This window comes from Pan troglodytes, chromosome 9 (assembly GCF_028858775.2).
Source record: "Pan troglodytes isolate AG18354 chromosome 9, NHGRI_mPanTro3-v2.0_pri, whole genome shotgun sequence".
NCBI lineage: Eukaryota > Metazoa > Chordata > Mammalia > Primates > Hominidae > Pan > Pan troglodytes.
In genome coordinates this window covers 126,051,910-126,074,997 of record NC_072407.2, presented here as the reverse complement: position 1 = coordinate 126,074,997, position 23,088 = coordinate 126,051,910, and the positions used below count along the sequence as shown (strand labels likewise).

The window sequence follows — 23,088 nt, the reverse complement described above, 5'->3', positions numbered from 1 at the left end:
ACAGAGGTTAGAGGAAGGCATTAAACAGTGAAAATATAAAATTAATACATAATGGCCAAAAATACATAAGGAAATAGTCTACTTTCTTGACCAAAAGTGTAACAGCTACCATTTACTGAGCATATTCTATATTTTAGGAGGTATAAAAATGCCTTAAATCAATGATGCAATTTAATCATCACAAGACCCCTAAAAGGCAGGCTTCTGCTTCACTTTGCAGATAAGAAACGGAGGCCCAGGAAATTTAAGAAATCTTTCCAAGATCATGCAACTACTAAATGATAGCAATGTCACTGGAGCACTGATCTGTCTTACTGCAAGATCCCTCTGGCAAACTAACAGAAAGATAGAAACTAACACCAGTTCCTACCTAATGATGTGCTGGTACCATATCTCCCCTAGCAAGACTATTCTTAGAGAAAGGAAGTGTGCCTCCTGCACTTCTAAATGGAGAGTTCTTGCCCTGCCTCAGTCCATGTGCACCAAGTAACTTCTTAAACATAATGCGATTTCCCAAATAGAATTATATATAAACAAAGAATACATTGGTAGTACTAGCACAGGCGCTTTTGGAAGGCATGACAGACAGAGTTTTCATTGTAAATTAATACCCTACAATTTCGGTTTATGTATCAGTCTTTCTTAGTGTGAGCCATCATCCCCAAGTCTAGTGGCATCAGCATTAGGATCAATGCTCTACGCTTGTAAGACTCAGGAACAGACTTCTAACTGGACCTACGTGTAACAATACTTCCTAAATACTGCAGCCTGACAGCATCTTGATATCACAACCTTTAAATTTCTAACATGATCTTTGAATTGTAGCCTATGTTATGAAGTGCTGTTATATTTTTTAAGGTCTTTTGTATAAAATCAAAACTAAACAATATTGGCTGGGTGTGGTGGCTCACACTTTGGGAAGCCAGTGCCAGGAGTTGAAGAGCAGCCTAGGCAACAAAGTGACAGACCCCATCTCTAAACAATCAAACAACAACAACAAAAATATATTGATGACTAACTAGAACTCACGACAGTGCTGCATGTGGATGATAATAAAAATTAAAATATTACAATAATAGCAAAATTTTATATAGCACTTACTTTTTATCTAGCACAGTTCCTAATACTTTCCCTAAGTATACTCTTTTAACCATAACAATAAATCTGTAAAGTGAGTACTATCAGGTTTCTAATTTTCATGTGAGGAAACTAAGGCATGGAGAGATGAGCTGATTCATCTTCTGCAGGAAAGCAGAACTGTAACTTAAATCAATGACTTCTGACTTAAAATATAACACCCTAGGAAAGTTCTGCTCACAGCAATGCCACTGTAAATTGTTTCAAGCCAGCAGAGAACTAGGAAAGCTGTATACAATATTTACAATAATTTGTTTGAAAACATCAAAGGTCTACCAAGATAAAAATCTATAGGCCAAGACCTGGGAGAAGAGAGAAGCCAAGATAAATGAGCCCAGCATCTGATGTTCCTTGACCCTTTGAAGCAAGTGCCAAGTACAAAAGCAGATGACTTAAAACCTAAGTGGTTACACGCAGGCGGGAGGAACAAAATATCAATTTGCACTTTCCACAGCCAAAGTGTTCTTGTAAACAACTAAGAATTTAGGATAAAACCCTGAAGGACCACATCCCAGAGGTAGAGGTGAATCAGAAATAGACCAGCCATCACCGCGACTGAAGTTCATCAGACCCCGACTGGATTAACATGATCTGTTCCCAGTCTATCCAGCGACCATTCAGAAGCAAAGAATGAAAAGAATGAATCCTCTCAGAGGGAAGACGTCATCTAGAGGATCATCTAATTTCTATAATTTTTTCTTTGACAACTAACAAAAATAGAAAATCCTCAAATATTGGGAAATTAGGCACTGTACTTGTGAATTATACAAGCTTAAAAAAGAAATCATAATGATAATTGGAAAATATTAAGTGGATGACAATGGCAAATGTCATATCCATATTTAAAATTCAGCTACAGATGTGCTTAGATCTATAGCTCTGAATATACACATTAGAAAAGAAAGTCTAAAAATCAACTATCAAGCATCTGTCTCAAGATGTTAAAAAAGGATGGCCAATGAACCCAAGGAATGTAAAAGAAAGAAAATAATAAAGATAGATTCGAGCAGATATTAATGAAATAGAAAACACTTATATGATAGAAAGTACCAACAAACCCAAAGGTGCTGGTGTTTTGAAATTATTATTAAAATTGATAAATATCCAGTGCAAGGAAAGAAATATTAATAGAAAAGGCACAAATAACCAACATTAGGAAAGAAGAGGTAATATCACTATATATTCTACAAAATTTAATAACATTATTAGGCAATATCATGGACAATTTCATGCAAAGAACTTCAATAAAATATACAAACTTTTATAAAAAATAAGAACACATAAAATATGAATAGTTCAAAACAAAAACTTTCTCAAAAAAATCCAGGCCAAGAGAGCTTTGCTGGCAAATTCTAATAAATATTTATGAAAGAAAACCTTTTGGAGCAAGGAAAAAAGGCAACCTTCACAGCTCATTTTATGATACTAGCATAAAATTGATATCAAAACCTAACAAGATAAGACAATATATGTCAATATTTCCCATGAAAATAGATTCAAAATCCTGAAAAAAGTATTATCCAACTGAATGAAAAAATATATGAAAGAGATTAATACATCACAACTACTTTGGGTTTATTCCAGAAATTCAAGGTTGGTCTAACATTTAAGAATTATCATTAGAATTCACACTTTAATAGAATAAAGGATAAAATCACACATTCATCTAAACAGATGCATAAAATACATTTGATGAAATTTAACAATCATTAATTATTCAAAACAAAAGAAAGAAAAGAGAGAAAAGAACCCTCAAAACAGAAATAAAAGGGAATTTCCTTAATCATAGAAAGGATAACTACAAAAAAAGGGAAACCCTTACAGCAAACACCATACTTAATCGTGCAAAGTTGAAATGTTCCCTTTGAGGTCCAGAATAAAATAAGGATATGATCATTTTGATTCAGATTTCTGTTAGAGGTTCTCTCCAGGCTAATCCAGAAGGGAAGAAAATTTTTTTAAAAAAAATAAGAAAAAGAGAAAAATTTAAAAAATAAGAAAAATAAAACTGATATTTTTTACAAATGTGATTCTTCATAGAATATCTAAAAGAGTCTGCAAATATATAATTTAATTAATATCTAAATTAATTAACATCATTAAATACAAGTCAAGGTAAAACAAGCTATTAAAATTCATTTCTATATGGAAATAAACATCCAGTAAATAAAATTATTAAAAAATACTATTTAAAATAGCATCAAACACCTAGGGAAACAATTTAATAAAAAAATGCATAAAGCCCTCTACACAGAGAATTATAAAATATTACAGAGAGATTTTGTGTGTACAGAAGGCTTCCCTTATCTGCAGTTTTACATTCTATAGTTTCAGTTATGTGCGGTCCACTGCAGTCCAAACATATTAAATTAAAAAATTCCAAAAATAGACAATTCATACATTTTAAATTGCATCCCATTCTGAGTCACATGATGAAATCTTGTGCCATGCTGCTCAATCCCACCCTGGACATGAATCCTCTTTGTCCAGCATCTCCATGCTGTCTGTATCACCATTAATCACTTAGTAGCAGCCTCAGGTATCAGATAGATATTTATAATTTATAAATTAAATTTCATCATAAGTATGTATGTATAAAAAAATTGGTACATATACGGTTTGGTATAGTATCCACAGTTTCAGGCGCCCACTAAGAGTCCTGGAAGGTATACCTGATGGATAAGGGTGGACTACTTATAGGTAGATTGAAGAAATGAGTAAGTTTACTGATTTTGCTGGAAGCTAGGTTTATCTCACTGTAGAAAAGAAGACATAAATACAGAATTGGAGAAAAGAGGAAGAATGCTACACTGCTACCTTTGAAGCAGGGGCATAAGTAAAAATTTCAGAATTTTTAAAAAACATTTGCCAGTTCTGTCTGTTGAAAATGCCAAGAATAAATAACAGCCCAATAGTAAGGAACAGACGTAACACTCAAATATTGATTTTTATTTATTGCTTTCACTAAAAACAATATTCACTAAAAACTATTTCTTCAAGGGCTTTTTGATAAAAAATGACAAAGAAGGGCATTACATAATGGTAAAGGGATTAATGCAACAAGAAGAGCTAACTATCCTAAATATATATGCACCCAATACAGGAGCACACAGATTCATAAAGCAAATTCTTAGAGACCTACAAAAAGACTTAGACTCCCACACAATAATAGTGGGAGACTTTAACACCCCACTTTCAATATTAGACAGATCAATGAGACAAAAAACTAACAAATATATTCAGGACTTGAACTCAGCTCTGGACCAAGTGAACCTAATAGACATCCACAGAACTCTCTGACCCTAATCAACAGAATATACATTCTTCTCAGCACCACATCACACTTACTCTAAAATTGACCATATAATTGGAAGTAAAACACTCCTCAGCAAATGCAAAATAATGGAAATCATAACAAACTGTCTCTCAGACCACGGTGCAATCAAATTAGAACTCAGGATTAAGAAAGTCATTCAAAACCACACAACTACATGGAAACTGAACAACTGCTCCTGAATGACCACTGGGTAAATAACAAAGTTAAGGCAGAAATAAATAAGTTCTTTGAAACTAATGAGAACAAAGACACAATGCACCAAATTTCTGGGACACAGCTAAAGCACTGTTTAAAGGGAAATTTATAGCACTAAATGCCCACAGAACAAAGCAGGAAAGATCTAAAATCGACACCCTAACATCACAATTAAATAGAACTAGAGAAGCAAGAGCAAACACATTCAAAAGCTAGCAGAAGAAAAGAAATAACTAAGATCAGGGCAGAACTGAAGGAGATAGAAACGAAAAAACCCTTCAAAAAATCAATGAATCCAGGAGCTGGTTTTTTGAAAAGATTAACAAAATAGACTGCTATCCAGACTAATAAAGAAGAAAAGAGAGAAGAATCAAATAGACACAATAAAAGTGATAAAGGGAGTATCACCACTGATCCCACAGAAATACAAACTACCATCACAGAATACTATAAACAGCTGTATGCAAATAAACTAGAAAATCTAGAAGAAATGGATAAATTCCTGGACACATACACCCCCCACCCCAAGACTAAACCAGGAAGAAGTCGAATCCCTGAATAGATCAATAACAAGTTCCGAAATTGAGGCAGTAATTAATAGTCTACCAACCAAAAGAAGCCCAGGACCAGGAGGATTCACAGCTGAATTCTACCAGAGGTACAAAGAGGAGCTGGTACCTTTCCTCCTGAAACTATTCCAAACAAAAGAAAAAGAGGGAATCCTCCCTAACTCATTTTATGAAGCCAGCACCATCTTAATACCAAAACCTGGCTGAGACACAACAAAAAAAGAAAATTTAAGGCCAATATCCGTGATGAACATGGATGTGAAAATCCTCAATAAAATACTAGCAAACCGAATCCAGCAGCACATCAAAAAGCTTATCCACCATGATCGAGTCAGCTTCATCCCTGGGAGGCAAGGCTAGTTCAACATATGCAAATCAATAAATGTAACCATCACATAAACAGAACCAATGACAAAACCCACATGATTATCTCAATAGATGCAGAAAAGGCCCTCGATAAAATTCAACACCGCTTTGTGCTAAGAACTCTCAATAAACTATGTATTGATGGAACATATCTCAAAATAATAAGAGCTATTTATGACAAACCCACAGCCAATATCACACTGAATTGGCAAAAGCTGGAAGCATTCCCTTTGAAAATGGGCACAAGACAAGGATGCCCTCTCTCACCACTCCTATTCAACATAGAATTGGAAGTTCTGGCCAGGGCAATCAGGTAAGAGAAAGAAATAAAGGGTATTCAAATAGGAAGAGAGGAAGTCAAATTCTCTCTGTTTGCAGATGACATTATTGTCTATTTAGAAAACCTTATCGTCTCAGCCCAAAATCTGTTTAAGCTGATAAGCAACTTTAGTAAAGTCTTAGGATAGAAAATCAATGTGCAAAAATACAAACATTCCTATACACCAATAATAGACAAACAGAGAGCCAAATGATGAGAGAACTCCCGTTTACAATTGCTACAAAGGAATGAAATACCTATGAATACAACTTACAACGGATGTGAAGGACCTCTTCAAGGAGAACTAAAAACCACCATTCAAGGAAATAAGAGAGGACACAAACAAATAGAAAAACATTCCATGCTCATGGATAGGAAGAATCAATATTGTGAAAATGGCCATACTGCCATCAAGCTACCATTGACTTTCTTCACAGAATTAGAAAAAACTACTTTAAATTTCATATGGAACCAAAAAAGAGCCCATATAGCCAAGACAATCCTAAGCAAAAAGAATAAAGCTGGAGGCATCACACTACCTGGCTTCAAACTATACTACAAGGCTACAGTAACCAAAACGGCATGGTACTGGTACCAAAACAGATATATAGACCAATGGTACAGAACAGAGGCCTCAGAAATAATGACACACATCTACAACCATCTAATCTTTGACAAACCTGACAAAAACAAGTAATGGAGAAAGGATTTCCTATTTAATAAATGGTGTTGGGAAAACCAGCTAGCCATATGCAGACAACTGAAACTGGATCCCTTCCTTAAACCTTTTACAAAAATTAACTCAAGATGGATTAAAGACTTAAACATAAGACCTAAAACCATAAAAACCCTAGAAGAAAACCTAGGCAATACCATTCAGGACATAGGCATGGGCAAATACTTCATGACTAAAACACCAAAAGCAATGGCAACAAAAGTCAAAATTGACAAATGGGATCTAACTAAACGAAAGAACTTCTGCACAGCAAAAGAAACTATCATTACAGTGAACAGGGAACCTACAAAATGGGAGAAAATTTTTGCAATCTATCCATCTTACAAAGGGTTAATGTCCAGAATCTACAAAGAACTTACAAATTTACAAGAAAAAAACAAACAACCCCATCAAAAAGTGGGCAGAGGATATGAACAGACACTTTCCAAAAGAAGACATTTATGTGGCCAACAAACATGAAAAAAAGCTCCTCATCACTGGTCATTAGAGAAATGCAAATCAAAACCACAACGAGATACCATCTCACGCCAGTTAAAATGGTGATCATTAAAAAGTCAGAAAACAACAGATGCTGGAGAGGATGTGGAGAAATAGGAAACCTTTTACACTGTTTGTGGGAGTGTAAATTAGTTCAACCATTGTGGAAGACAGTGTGGGGATACCTCAAGGATCTAGAACCAGAAATATCATTTGACCCAGCAATCCCATTACTGGATATATACCCAAATGATTATAAATCATTCTACTATAAAGACACATGCACACATATGTTTATTGCAGCACTGTCACAATAGTAAAGACTTGGAACCAACCCAAATGCCCATCAATGGTAGACTGAATAAAGAAAATGTGGCACATATGCACCATGGAATACTATGCAGCCATAAAAAAGGATGAGTTCATGTCCTTTGCAGGGACACGGATGAAGTTGGAAACCATCATTCTCAGCAAACTAACACAGGAACAGAAAACCAAACACTGCATGTTCTCACTTATATGTGGGAGTTGAACAATGAGAACACATGGACACATAGAGGGGAACATCACTCACTGGGGCCTGTCAGGGGGTGGGGGGCTAGGGGAGGGATAGAATTAGAAATATCTAATGCAGATGATGGGTTGATGGGTGCAGCAAACCACCATGGCACATGTATACCTATGTAACAAACCTGCATATTCTGCACATGCATCCCAGAACTTAATAAAAAGAACATAAAGAAAAATTGACAAATATGGCCTGCATTTAGATTGTGTTATCTCAACTTTAAATGTCTTGAATTTAATAGTTGTATTGTGATGTAGCAGAATGTTCTTGTTCATAGAAGATGAGTGCCCTCAAATATTTGCCCTCAAATATTTCAGACAAAAAACATAGCTGAAACAAATGTGGTAAAATGTTGACAACTGGTAGAACCGGGTGAAGGGTATATGGTGTCCATTGTTCTTTTTTTTTTTTTTTTCAAGACGGATTCTTGCTCTGTCACCCAGCCTGGAGTGCAGCGGTGTGATCTCGGCTCACTGCAACCTCTGCCTCCCGGGTTCAAGCAATTCTCCTGCTTCAGCCTCCTGATAGCTGGGATTACAGGCACACACTACCCTGCCCTGGCTAATTTTTGTATTTTTAGTAGAGACAGGGTTTCACCATGTTGGCCAGGTTGGTCTCAAACTCCTGACCTCGTGGTCTGCCTGCCTCGGCCTCCCAAAGTGCTGGGATTACAGGACTTGAATCACTGCGGCCAGCCCCCATTGTTGTATTTTTGCAAGATCTCTATATGTTTAAGGTTTCTTAATAAAATGTTGGAAACAAACACTTCGAGAAATCAGAAAAGACCAAAGTAAATAAAAGGATATACTATGTAAATAGACTGGAATGCTCAATATAGTAAATAGTAAGTCCTGCTTAAATAGATCTAGTCAATGCAGTTCCAGCCAATATACCAATAGGTTTCCTTTTTTGGTAAAAACTGACAAGCTAATGCTAAAATACAAATACTAAGAGTCAAGTGTAATCAAGACAGTCTTGGTTATGAAATGAACAAAATTGAGGACTTATCACTATTGGAAATCAAGATTTATCATGAACCTGTACTAATTTATATGGTGTAGTTCTAGCACACGTCTAGATGAATAGATCAATGCAATGGAACAGAGGATCCAGAAACAATGTACATGTATACAGGTGCTTATTGATGACAGAGATGACACTGTGCATTACTGAGAAAAGGACAAACTTTTCCATAAATGGAATAGGGTCAATTTGATATCCACATTACAAAAATATGAAACTTTGGATAGGGAAAGACTTTTTAACAGGACACAGAATTCTAACACTAACCATAAAGGAAAAGACTGAAAAATATCGAACTACATTAAAATTAACAACTATTACTCAAATACATTTTGAAGCTAAGAGCAAACTATAGAGTATTTCTAGAACATACAGTCAACAAAGAGCTTGTATCCAGACTACAGAATGAACTATATAGATCAATAAGAAAATCAATCTAATAGAAATAAATAAGTAACAGGAAAAAGACTTAAAAGCACATCACAAAAGAGGACATCCAACTGGCGGGTAAATATGAAGTGGTGCTAAACTTCATTCATCAGCAGGAAAATGTTAAGTTAAAACCATAATAAGGGGCCAGGCGCGGTGGCTCACGCCTGTAATCCCAGCACTTTGAGAGGCCGAGGCGGGCAGATCAAGAGGTCAGGAGATCGAGACCATCCTGGCTAACACGGTGAAACCCCATCTCTACTAAACATACAAAAAAATTAGCTGGGCGCGGTGGCGGGCACCTGCAGTCCCAGCTGCTTGGGAGGCTGAGGCGGGAGAATGGCGTGAACCCAGGAGGCGGAGGTTGCAGGGAGCCGAGATAGCGCCACTGCAGTCCAGCCTGGGCGAAAGAGCAAGACTCCATCTCAAGAAAAAACAAAACAAAACCATAAGATGCCACGACACACACACAAAACTAAAATTTAAAGACAAACAATATCATGTTTTGGATAGGAAATTAGGCGATTGGAACACTCCTACAATTTAATGAATTAAATTAGTACAATCATTTGGAAAAATGTTTGGCATTCCCTAGAAACTCCACAACTCTGACTACTCAGAGAAAAATCTACGTATATAAATAGGTATGTACGCATATACACGTGTGTGCAAAACAATACATGTACAAGAATACAAAACTGTTCACAGCAGCATCATTTTTAACAGCCAAATCGAAGTCCAACAGCATTAAAATCAATATATAAATTATGGCATAGTCATTTTGTGGAATACTATACATCAATGAAAATGAACTATGGCTATACTCAAAATATATATGAATCTCTCAACACACTGCTGAAAGGAAAGAAACAATATACACAGAAACAAAAGCATACTGTATAACTTATTTATTTTCATTCAAAAACAAGCACAAATAACCCATGGTATTGTAAGTCAGGAAAGTTTTAGTGTGTAGTGACAGGGAATAGGACATGATGGAAAAGGGTACAGATGGAGAGGCCTACTACCATTCCAGTTTTTACCTATGTGGTGATCACACAGTGCATTCACTGTGATAATTTGTCCAGTTGTATACTTATAATTTGTGTAGTTTTCAGCATGTTTTACTTCTCTAAAAATGTTTATAGTAAAAAAAATTAACATCTTACTATTCAATTCTTGTGTCCGTTGTAGTTTAGAAAGAATAAGAAACAATGGTTTTGCTGTGTTGTTGATGTTATTTGGAAAACTGTTTTTAATGTTTACAGGGAGAAATAAATTTTCAGCTGCTAAAACTAAATTCTGAAATCATTTGGTCCTCTTCAAGGAAGGTCAACACCGGCATCATGTAGCACTAGAGTCTGTGTGTCACTACTTAGCACCAATCACCCAGAAATCACATTTTCTTCCTACCTGTGTTTCTGTCTGTTGATCCTAACTTCTTTAATTACACTAAACGTGCCTGTAACTTCTCCATCTGTAAAGACAAAAAGCTATACAAAGAAAGAAAATGTTCATCAGGTCTTTGTCAAGTTCATTTTAAGAAACCAGAATTTGCCCTTGAAAAATCCACCTATTTCATTGCAGAGGCTCTGGTGCCTCTTCAAAGAGGCATGAAATCCCTAATGTTTCAGTCGCTGGCACCACATTCTCACATGATCTGTTCAGAACCCTGGGAATTTTTAGCACCTCCCCTCCTAGCTGCATCTCAGTTATTGTGGCACTCCATAAAAGGCCTTCCAGTGTCCACCGCATGGAGTTAAGGAAGAAGACAAATGCATCATCTTTTTTTTTTTTCTGTTTACTATATGATAGAAGACTGTGAATTGCAAACTATATTTCAACATACTGCATGAAGCTCAGGGGCATAGATTCTTAGAGATTTCACACTTCCTGTCTCTTCTGTTAGCTCTGTTCCACTTCTTACCTGTAGGGGGTGGCCTGGGATGGAGGGTCCCCTGTAAATGTTCTGGAGTGGTGCCAAGATTTCAGTGCCCCCTAGGTCGGCCTGCATAAGCTTCACTCTCCCCAGAGCCTCCTCCATTGTTTGCTGAGTGTACTTCACACTCTCCCTGAGAAAAACAAACACACCCAGTTACATGAGGGTTACTTAACCTTGCCCAGTATAGAGTCCCTGAATTGAGAAACCCCCATTAAAAGAGAGTCTTATCCGAAACCCCCAGTGCCAAAGTCAACTCCGCAGTAACCCCTTTAACAATTTAGTCCCTTTCTTTAAAGTCTCGTTTTGTACTCCCTATTGTCTTTCCAGAAACTTACGGAAAGCATGCCTCATAGGAAGAACCAAATCCATAGATGTTGAAATAACAGCCTATAGGTAAACTCTTCAGCAGCAAAATCAGTGTTTCCTGAAGGTAAGAGAGTATGAAGAGACAGAGTGAGAGGCTCGCCAAAACACATGGGCCCTGTCAATCGACTCTTGAGGATGTGGGCCATCCCCCACCTTGTGCCTTCTTACATTCCAAGGCTAGCCTCAGGGTGGTCATGCTGCTCTCTCAGGTTCCAGACAGACCCTTATTTAACCCCTCAGATTCATCCTCACTTGAGCATGTGACCCAGAAGAGGAAAGAAACTAGCTTTACCTTGGCTGCCTGTATTCGCAGCTGAGATGTGTCCTGGCTACTCATGGGGCTCTGCATACTTCCCGAGCGGTCCATGAGGAAGATAAACTCTCCACAGGTATTTGATGGTTGATCTTCTGGGATATTTGGATAGAAACTCACCATTGCAGATGGATCTCCCATCAAATGACCTGTTCAGAAAGGATAAAGCCACTGTAAGACAAAAAGGAACTCAAGAATCCTAGTACCTAAGAATCAATGGTAGTGAATTCAATTAAGAGCTAGGAGAACTCAAATCTAAAACACTGTGATGATTCATGTACCATAACTGCTTGCAATGGGGTCAAGGTGAGTTATAAACATATAAGACAGACAAAAACAGAACAGATATGAAAGAGAAGAAAGAGGATAGAAGTTAGCAGACACAAGCAATAGTTAAAACATTGTCACTGATTACTAGTTTCCTGGCAGCTAGGCAAATGAATGAAATACATTAGGTTAAAATGTTCCAGCATTTGCCAAAAGAATCAGACAAGTTTATCTGCAGAATCAAACCTTTTCTTCAAATCAAATAAATGGGAAATGTATCACATGGGCCTTAAGTCTTTAATTACAGCTTTGAAAAAAGTGATACTCACATGGACAATTTTTAGGTTGACAATTTACAAGTGTTGAGAGTATAAGTATTATACCCACCAAGGTAAGTCTGTCTGCTTTGGGTGTGAATAACTCGCTGATAGTCCCCAGAAGAAAGGGAAACACTGAGACACATGTTGGATTCTATTATCATCATCCAAACAATGGTGTGGGGGTGACCACAGGAGCCCAGTCTATCTGGCCATGTTGTCAAAGCCACAGCTGTGACTATTTTTAGAAGCAAGTGAGGGCTGATACAGGAATTGAAATGCTAGTATTGAGATAGAGATGCAATGAGAATGGCTAGGTTAACTCCAGCTTTACAGAAAATATAAGAGGCTATATAATTAAATTCCTTTATCCCATTTTTAAGAAGCAGTTCCAGGATCATAGGTTTATATTCTCAGTAGTCCTGGGATTTGGTATGACAATAGAATCTGGCTCAGTTTAATTTCTTCTCCATAGGATATGCCAGGCACCAAACTGGCTTCTAAATAAGATGGGTGTTGCCCATCAAATATATGATAGGACACTAGTTCAAAAAATAACATTTACACAATCCAGATGTCTGGATATACGATGGAGGAGGAGCTTTTGTGACGAGCAAGGTTCCTTTCCATTCTCAGAGACAGCTGGTTTAAATGGAGCTGGTGCTATATTGAGGAGTCAGAAAGGGTGGCATGAGTATGATATGGGGTAACATATTCAACCTGTTTACAACAATGCCAGATGAATTGTAAGCGTTATATGTGGATTATCTACTATAATTTTAGCCTGGCTCAAATTATTTTCACCTCCATGAGTCTCAGCTTCTTTGTTTTCAAATGAGGCATTTCAAACTTTAGCTCCTCTGCTTGCTAGCCTCATGTCTTCCTCTGAAAAGTCAAGGTAGTAACACCTACGTCAAGATTATTTTAAGCCGGGGTATCCAATCTTTTGGCTTCCCAGGGTCATATAAGAAGAAGAATTGTCTTGGGCCACACATAAAATACATTAACACTAACAATAGCTGATGAGCTAAAAAAAAAAATCACAAAATAATTTCATAATGTTTTAAGAAAGTTTACAAATTTGTGTTGGTCTGCATTCAAAGCTGTCCTGGGCCACATGCAGCCCACAGACCATGAGTTGAACAAGCTTGATTGTAAGAGTTAAGTAATATAATGTACTTAAGGAACTCAGTTTAGGGCTCAACTCAGATTAAACCCATAATAACCAATATTATAAAATTATTTGTAAATTTTATTTTTATACAATTTTTAAATTAAATTATAAATTTAATTTTAGAAAAACATGTTCTTAATATCGTAAGTACATCTGTTCTAAGTCTGTAAAACAAATAACATACTGTGTTTTTGTCATATATCTGTAGGTTTCATTTGGCAGAACTCTGAACGGTTTCAGTGAGACAAGCTGCTGCTTAAAGCTGTCATTCGCTTCCTTGTGTGGATGAGAACAGCAAGTCATCTTGACTAAATATATGACCTGGGAAGCAAGACTTGAGCAGTCCTGCTGGAAGGGATTCACAAGACTGTAAAGACCGTCCCTGATGTCCCCCCTTGGCCTTCAGAGCTGGTCATGGGGACTAGATGAGAAAATCTGCATAGGGGCCAGGGGAACTTCTTAGAAAAACAGGGACTGAGATCTCAATCCTTACCTTTTGAGATCCAACATTATGGAACTTTCTCTGGTGAAAATAGTCCTTTGAAATAATCTTAACTGACAAGTAGGTCACTGTTATGGGAATATTTCATGGACACCCAAGGAAATAGTCACCATAAGGAAAGGAAAAAGCAGATAACTAACATACAAAGACAGAGCATGGAGCTTCGTGGAAGAGGAGATGGTTACAGCAAATCTGGTGGAAGCTGGGAGCCCCTTGAATGACCTTAGCATGGAGAGCTTGCCCTGAGGAAGAGTGGTTGAACAAGTGAGGGAAAACTAAAAAGTTCAATTTGTGAGCTCAAGTATGAAGCTACTTTGGAAGCAAACATTAACAATGAGAGAGTAGGGTACTCCGTAGAAAAACAACTACAGGGAATTTTCTTGACAACAGCTATAATTGTAAAAACAAGAGCCTAACCCAAGCCGTCCCACTTTGAATATGATTGTCACCAAGGACATGTCCATTCCACCATGTGTAAATGCTTCAGAAGTGGCAATAGCACTCCTGTCCTGTGTCATTGAAACTCAGAAGCATGGCAGCCCAGGAAGGCCCCAAGAACACAGCAAACTGACATGCGTTATACCAATTTAAATTCCAAGAAAGAGTGCATATACATTAAGGAAAATTTCAAAAGTAATAAACATTAAAAGAAACTAAGAAACTAAAGTTATTAAGAAGCTAAACTTAGTCTTAGAAATTAAGAAGCTAGGGCAAAACAAAAAAGTTTTGGAGATGAAGGGTGGTGATGGTTGTACAAGGTGAATGTCCTGAAGACCACAGAACTGTACACTTAAAAACAGTTAAAATGGTCAATTTTGTTACATATATTATATCTCGAAAAGAGAAAAAAACTTCAGTTGAGACTGCATGTAGCTGTGATGAATCAATCAATAGAAATTATGTATTAGATAAAAAAGAAATTAAGAACTTTCTTAATTAAGAATTAAACTTAGTCAATCTAATCACAATGACTACTTGCATTCTTCCTGTGTTTTAAAATGTTTTTCCTAAAGCACAGAGTATTTTATAGTGGTAATCTGTCTATAACTTACTTTTCTTTTACGTAACATTCTTTGGAGGTCATTTGTCCAATTACTTCAATCTGTCAATATACACTCTTTTAGTAGCTGCATATTAACTCATGAAGTATACCTAGCATAGCAAATTTAGCCAATAAGAGACATTTTGATTGCTTACTAATACTCGATATTATTAAAATGGTGGGGGACATCTCAGTGCATATTTTTACTTATATATGGATTTATTTCCTTAGGCAAGATTTCTAAAAGTGAAATTACCAAAGTTAACATTGATTTAACACATATGGCCAAATTTATCCTCAAAAGGTTAGTTCACTTTTTAGCGCACTCACAACCTTAAGAAAACCTTTTAAAGCATGAGGCATCAGATTTGGAAATCGTTGATAATTTGAAAGGTGAAAATGTCACATGATTATTTGGATGTCTGTCAAGACTGATCATTGCCACATGTTTATAAACTGGCCATGTTTTCTCTTGTAAATTATCTGTTCCTGGCTTTTGCCCAATTATCTACTGATCTACTTAAATTTGCCTACAAGACATATCACATGACAGTCATTAAACCTAACCATTTTTGCATGACACAGTGTAAACTATTTCAGTGTTTCACATGTATTAACCACCCCTGGAGGGAAGGAAAGAAAAGAGAGTAATTTGACAGTAATTCCAAGACAGGGAGTTGCCCCTTAGGGGATGACTACAAAGGAAGAAAGAAAATACCTGGCTTCATGTTAGGCATCCCCATCTCCAAAACCACGCTGGGGGTATGCACCTCACTGTAGTAAATCAGGAGTTCCACGTCCCGATCAAACTTGTGTCCAGCAGCCAGGGAAACCTGCGTGGAGGACAGGTAAAGGAGCCACATTAGAATCATAACTTCTTGCTTCTTGGGGCTGAGGTTAGGGCGCAGTCCTCCTCCATAAGACAGCATGACTAGGAACAGAGGTGAGGCTGGAGAGAAGGCTCTGGAGATTAAATGACGATATGCAAGGAGCATGTGGGACCCCCTCTGGGTTACCATTTGGGAAGAACTGGGTGGGGACCAAGTCAAGACTCAAGCAACAGAGGTACTGACAATAGCAGTATTCTCTCATTAACTACCTGAGCAGAAGTCTTGTCCTCTCCTAGGTACTCGGTAGGACTCAAGGGGCAGTTGGATTGGACCTTCTCAATGCCATGCTGGGAATCTATGGTGGCGACCATGCTGAGTGTGTAGGGCAGGTCCTCCACAGGGACTATAGGAGTCTTCACATTAAGGCAACTGTCCTTAGACGACCCTATAAAAGATGACCTTAGTTCTGTTTTCCTTGCCAACACTTTTTATGACACTCTCAACCTTAAGAAAATTTCCCCATTTATGTCACCCACCACTAGAATTCAAAGGGGAGAGGTACTCACCAGAGAACTGGTATCTAGGATTCAGGACAGCTGGGAGCACAAAGCGCAGAGCCCCATCTGCTTCCAGAGGCAGCTCCTGCACATACTTCAGGGTGACTGCCGCCTTCGACCCAGGTTGGAGGTTACCCACATTGCAAGAGAAGACATCCCTGGAGCTGCTGTCCCCCTCCAATAAGAAGGCCTGGTGGCCCTGGGAGATGGCTTTCTCATAGTTGGTGCGGGCCTGAGAAGCACAGGGCGAGGGATGGGAAAGAAAGGGAACATCCAAGGTGACATGGCTGAAAAAGAGACGAGCAGTGCAGAGCGACTGTGTGATTGGTCTTGTCTAATCACAGCTATACTCTGAATGCCTCTGATTGATTTCTTCCCCCAAATGATTTTAGAAAAATGGCAGTTAGAAAAGAGTGGAAGAAAGAGCTTTCAACATCAGCATGTTTTGTGAAGGTACATTTAGCAGAGATCATAAAGAGTATGCATTAAGGAAATAAGAAGGGAGGAGGTAATCTCTACTACCTTCATCTTGTCTTGTAATTCTGCTACAATTTTCTTCCCATCCACCAAGGCCTCAAAGCTGTAAACAGCAGAGTCTTCATCCATGGGGAACACAAAGAAGGCCTCCAAAGGAACTTTCTCCTCATTCTCGTAGTTCAAAGTTGCAGACACACCAGCCACAAACTCGTAAATGTTCACGCTCACAGAGATACTCTTCAGCGGCACTGGAGATAGACCAGAGTTCAAGTTCATCAAGCTTCAATAGATTGCCTCCTTGTAGATCAAGCCTTGTGATAGGTGCCAAAGATTCAATGGCAAGTAAGAGTCACAAATTAGGCTTACCTGGCTCCCGTTGGAGGGTGAGTAGGCCACAGAAGTGCACCATGGTGATGCAAGATTTCTGCAGAAAAGACATATCACAAACAGAGACATGTTGGAAGTTATCTGTTCAAACACCAGTACTTTATGTGCCTTTCTCTGGCATAAGAATACATTCAAAGGGTTAACGTTGGAGTTAGGAAGTTGGAACCTTTAAGAAAAAAGGAGGGCCGGGCGCGGTGGCTCACGCCTGTAATCCCAGCACTTTGGGAGGCCGAGGCGGGTGGATCACGAGGTCAGGAGATCGAGACCATCCTGGCTAACACGGTGAAACCCCGTCTCTACTAAAAATACAAAAAAAAAAAATTAGCCGGGCGTGGTAGCGGGCGCCTGTAGTCCCAGCTACTCGGGAGGCTGAGGCAGGAGAATGGCGTGAACCCGGGAGGCGGAGCTTGCAGTGAGCCGAGATCGCGCCACTGCACTCCAGCCTGGGCGACAGAGCGAGACTCCGTCTCAAAAAAAAATAAAATAAAATAAAATAAATAAAAAAAATAAAAAAAAAGGAGACAAAGATTTCAATCATAAGGCTCCTTTTAAATGGAAGTCCCAGGTGGGGAAGGTGTAAGATTCACTGGTATCTACTAAACAGGAAATCTCTGAAACACCCTGAGGCTGGTTCAAACACCAATTCCACTTTCTCAAAAGTGTATTTAATTCACCACTCCTTGGGCATATGGAGTAGGTGTCACTAATCCCTCTGAGCCTCAGTATTTTCTTTCCAAAATGAGTATTATAATATCCACACATCGTAAATGAATTAATACATGTGAAGTCCCTACAATAGCACATGGGCCATAGGAGGCATTTAATCAATGATGACAGACATCACTATCGTCCCTATTATTGTTGTTACTGTTAATCAATAAACCTCTGCCACCATTCACTTTGGATCATGGCATTCAGAGACGCGCTGCACGTGAGAAGCTGTGTGATCCAAGATGGACTCCTGCCACAGGCCATTTACCTTGTGGCTTTTCTTTTGGGACCCAAAATTAAAAGATACGAGTATATTTGTTTGTATCCATCCAAGATATTCTAATATATTTAAATATTATATATGCACATAGCCTACCTTTGCACCCCCACTAAACAGCACCAATAAATCAGGCTTTTCATTCCATATCTGTTTTTATTTTGAGAAATTGGATAAAAACTGAGTGTGGCAAAATGACTCACAATTCGACAGCAACGCAGAGGACAGTGGCAGGTGTGAGGAGAGGAGAGGATGCTCAGAAAAGGGCTTCTACGCAGACCTCTGACCTGGGCAAGTTCTCTGGTAGAACAGGCTGGGCTGGGGGAGGGAAGAATTTCTAATAACACATTAAGCAGAGAGCCTAAAGCAGGAGACTCACACAGGAGTAAAACAGCTGAAAGAGAAGCTCTCAGGCTGGGCAATACTCACCAAGGTTGGCTTGAGTAAAAGAGAGAGACGCAAAGGGCACCCCTACAAGGAAATAGCCTTCGCTTCCTGATTCTAAGCTCAGAACAAATCCTCCGTTGAGGAAAACTTGCTATTCTGCACCCTTGCCCCCCACTCTTTCCAGTACAAACAAAATTAGTTTGGGTCAGAATTAGTTCTGTCTCTCAGGATGGCACTTCAGAAAGGCAACTTGCAAGGCTTAGGTAGAGACTGGCCACCAAGCTGAAAGCCATGAATCTGAGGCAGCTGGGAGAATACAAGGCTTCCGGCCTAGCCAGGTAGCTGCTTCAGGAATGCAGAGTCCCAGCACCAGCCGCTCAGCAGCTAGGAGGGAGGGAGGGGAGCTGGGTGGCACCACCGGCCACACACACCCCTGCGGCCTGTGGCAGGGGTGAAGTGGAGAACTCGGAACCAGACAAGGAGGAGATTTGGGGTAAGAAGTGGGGCTTGGATAAAATCAGAGATTGATTTAACCTTTCCATTCGTCCTAGATTTCCAATGTCCACGCATTTACAGAAGAGACTGCGTCGGTCTCTTACATTTCTATAGAGAAGGGCTTAGGGGCTGCAACTGATTGGAGTAGATGAGGCTTACAGCCTTATTTCCTCAGCTTACACTATCCTGAAACTGAGAAAACATCAATTGTCTATATCAAAGAAAGAAAGCGGGAAAAAAAGTAAAGTAAAAGAGAAGGAAAGTAGGAAGAAGGGCCTTGAGATTAGGAGATGGCTAAATCCTTCCTTCAACCTCCAAAAGATTCCCCTAAACTGCCAAACTTGCAGGACCCTTCCTGGGGATCATACATCAGGATGAAATCCTCCACCAACGGGGCGTGCAATTCAAGGAGCCCCTACAAATTTGGGGACTGGGGAAAGGGAGCTAGAATGTGGAGCTCTCAGTCTTCCAGAGCAGGGGTTGGATCCAGGCCCTGCACCGGTAGCTTGGTCCCCTACCTTCCTCTCCTGCAGTCCGGAGCGCTCTGAGTCACAGCGGAGTGAAAACAGCTGCAGTCATAATTTCCGGAAAGAACTGCCCCCTTCTAGGGACCGGTTATAAAGTAGCGACTACAAGACTAAGGGATCAACGGAAAATTATTAAACAAATAATCGAACTTTCGCTTGTTTGTATCAAAGGAAAAGTCTTCGACTTTGGAACGTTTGGTTTTTTTCTTTGCTCTTTGCTAAGGAACAATCAGAGAACAGGCAAAGAGGGCAAGGGAAAATGCTGCAACAGGAACAACAACAATGACATTAAAAACTGCATATTTTTGTAAAAGCTTAATTGCCAAAGGCTTACTGTGTCCTGGGCCCTGTTAATCAAAGCTTTATGGAGATTATATCATTGACACCTTATCTCTAATGTGAGTCATTTTCCCCCAAGTTGCCCCTCCCCTACAGCACGGGGAAAGATAAGGAGATAGTGCAAGGCACACACATCTGCTCTAATGAGAGAAGCTCTAGCCAGGGAAGCCCAAGTCTTCCTGTCATGGGTCGCTTATGGGATCCTGAAACCAAATGTTTGGGTTAACGATGTAAGTAACTGAGAATGTCTATGCTCATTTACCTGGCTAAAGGACATTAGAAGCGATCAAGGTCCCCATGGCTTCTCTATTTCAAAACAACCCATTAAATCTGGGACTTAAAGTGTCATATTGCTGTTGAGAATCTATAGGATAAAGAATACATGATACATACGGAAAACACAGCTTGATTTTGGTCTCTGTGATGTATTTTTTGTGGATATTTTACTCTCCCCAAGTTATTTGTTCTCTCATCTGAAACGGGGATAATGACAAACCTCCACTGATTGTTTTTGTGAGATCTAATGAATCTTAGTGGCTATAAAAGTTTTATATATATATATATATACACACACACACACACACACATTTATATACATATATATATATATACACCCACATACACATTTATATACATGGATGTGCATGCATAGATGTATATATGTGTATATATGTACACCCATGCCTGTATATACAGTTACATGCATGTAATATATGCATATATAGTAAAGCATAATATAAGCACAAATTCTATTTTATCAGTACTAGGCCCTACAACCATGTTTTTTACATGTACTGAACTAATTATGAGAGGAAATTATCCTTTTCTCTGGAGAGAAATCATGTCTGGTATTGTTCCTTGTGACTGTGCCTTCTTTCCATTGGCCGAAACATCTGAGCAACAAAAGGGAGGAGCTGGAAATGTGGGCAGAGTTCATCATCTGATCCTTCTGGGCTTAGAGCTTAGCACTAAAAGTCTGCCACAGACCAGGCATGCAGCGTGGTTAGAGGGCACTGAATCAGGAAACACACAGAAGATGCTGGTTGTTGAAAAGACAACTATGTGAAAATTCCCATAACCTAGCACAATATACACAATTAAACCGATATAGATGAGGTATCTTCACTTAAAAGTCTGTCTTAGTGTTGCCAGGCATTCCTCAAGGTTGATTCTCACCTTCTTTTTTATACTAACAGGAACCCCAAGTTTCACAATGTCTATGACCATTCAGAATAAAAACATTGTCCAGCCTCCCTTAAAGCTGGTGTGGCCTTGTAACTAAGCTCTGGCCCATAGGGTACAAGAAATAAGTGCAACACCATGTCATGCCCTTTCAAAGAAAAGAGGATGGCTTCCCATTCACTTTACCCTCTTCCTGCTCATTGGTGTGAATGCAGGTAACTGAACCAGCTTGAACCATAAAGACTAGATCATAAAGCCTAGAGCATTTCCCCTAAAAATGGAGAAGCAACAAGACAGAAAGATCCTGAGCCCCTGAGACTCTCATAGAGCAAGCCACTGTATCATCACAGAATTTTACAGGATAAAGTAACAAATTTCTCCATGGTTTATAACAGCTCTTTGGGTCCTTATCTTACCCTAATACATTTGATTATGATTAATTAAAAAGTAGACTTTTAAGGAAACTATCTTCTTCAGAATATGAAAAGCACATTTGCTTATAATGGAAATAGAAATCTGCATATTATGAGAACAATATCCAATTTATTTTAGCACCCACCACTGTAACACATGTGCCCTGAATTATGCCGCTGTGTGTCGATTATGTTTATCATAATCGACTTATTTGCTACTTATTTGCTACTTATTTTTCTTCAGTTCTTCTGAGAGCCATTTCCCTTCCTGAAATAAAAAGGATGTTTGTCCTAGAGTGCTTAGCATTGGTTCAGAACAGGCTTTCAATAAGTTGTTTCGGTCATTGTCTCATTTCTGTTATTCTCTTTCTTCAATGTTCTCTATCATCATGGAGTTTTAAGTGTCCAGTTCTGCTTGTTCTCTCTCCTCTGATGTTTCCACAGCAATTCGTCTAAAACTTCCTGCTGTTTTTATCATGCTTGAGCCCTTTATGTGCTCTTAAAATTGTAAATCTTTAAGAAAGTAAGTTTTTAAAATGCAGAAGTTATTTGTTTAATGAATAAATACACACAAATCCCAGTGGTTGTATATACGCTTAGGTCTTGTGATTGCAATCCACTATAGATACTGGAGAATAGATTTCAAAAGATCAAATAACAAATGCTCAGACATGTGCACAAATCTTATAAGCATTTATTACATATTGGTGATAACAATTATAATTAATAGGTATAATTTTCATATGATCACTGATAACTTGGAAATTAAGTGTTTGAAGATATCACAGACAACCTGGGCTCAGCAGAAACTTATCATAAATGAATGGATAGATAGAGTGAATTTAAAAATATGCATAGTACTATATATTGAGTTCCTATTTGAAACCAGTGCTAAGTGTTTTACATAGTATGTCAAACTACATTAATTACAGACAGGAATAATGTCTGTGATCACAAATCACTTAGTACTTTGTCAGAAATTTCTTGGATGAGAGTGACCATTGCTTAAAAGTAACAATTTTCATCGATTACAAGCAAATATGCTCCTGACAAACCCAAAGCCTAGACAAATGCCAAAGGGGATAGGCAGGATGCAGCTCAAGTGTCTAAAAATCTATGAGGGCTTGTAAAGAACATATATTGCTCATCCAGAGGTTCGGAAAATTGTAGAGAAAACAAGAAACCAGGTTCTAATTTATCAGGATCTACTTGGCTCTGTCACATAATTAAGTCTATGAGCTTTAGATTCAGTCTGGGGCTTGAGTCCTACCTCTAGTTCTTAATAGTTGTATCATTGTGAGAAAGCAATTTAACTACTCCGAGTCCATGTCATCATTTGTAGAATGAACTGATAATACCTAGTCTATATGTATGTTGTAATCATTAAATGAAATAAGTTTTAAGGCATATGTCACAAGTTGGCATTC

General features: G+C 38.5%; 1 protein-coding gene across 3 annotated transcripts in view; it reads right to left on the bottom strand.

Annotated features, from left to right (window-relative positions):
• Window positions 1–19,906, bottom strand: part of VWA5A (von Willebrand factor A domain containing 5A) — a 31,569-nt gene extending 11,663 nt beyond the window's left edge. Inside the window, exons 1-11 of one of the 3 annotated variants that reach the window (XM_001137734.7) lie at window positions 19,719–19,850; window positions 18,522–18,636; window positions 17,310–17,367; window positions 16,989–17,191; window positions 16,476–16,698; window positions 16,179–16,354; window positions 15,798–15,912; window positions 11,757–11,926; window positions 11,434–11,522; window positions 11,084–11,228; window positions 10,570–10,649 (exon numbers count right to left, since the gene is read on the bottom strand). In XM_001137734.7, coding sequence (XP_001137734.5) covers window positions 10,570–10,649; window positions 11,084–11,228; window positions 11,434–11,522; window positions 11,757–11,926; window positions 15,798–15,912; window positions 16,179–16,354; window positions 16,476–16,698; window positions 16,989–17,191; window positions 17,310–17,352 — 1,244 coding nt within the window. In that variant the 5' untranslated portion in view covers window positions 17,353–17,367; window positions 18,522–18,636; window positions 19,719–19,850. Of the gene's footprint in view, window positions 1–10,569; window positions 10,650–11,083; window positions 11,229–11,433; window positions 11,523–11,756; window positions 11,927–15,797; window positions 15,913–16,178; window positions 16,355–16,475; window positions 16,699–16,988; window positions 17,192–17,309; window positions 17,368–18,521; window positions 18,714–19,718 lie in introns of those variants that run through there. The other 2 variants (XM_508834.8, XM_063784594.1) reach the window with 2 other exon arrangements.
• Window positions 19,907–23,088: the final 3,182 nt, after the last annotated feature.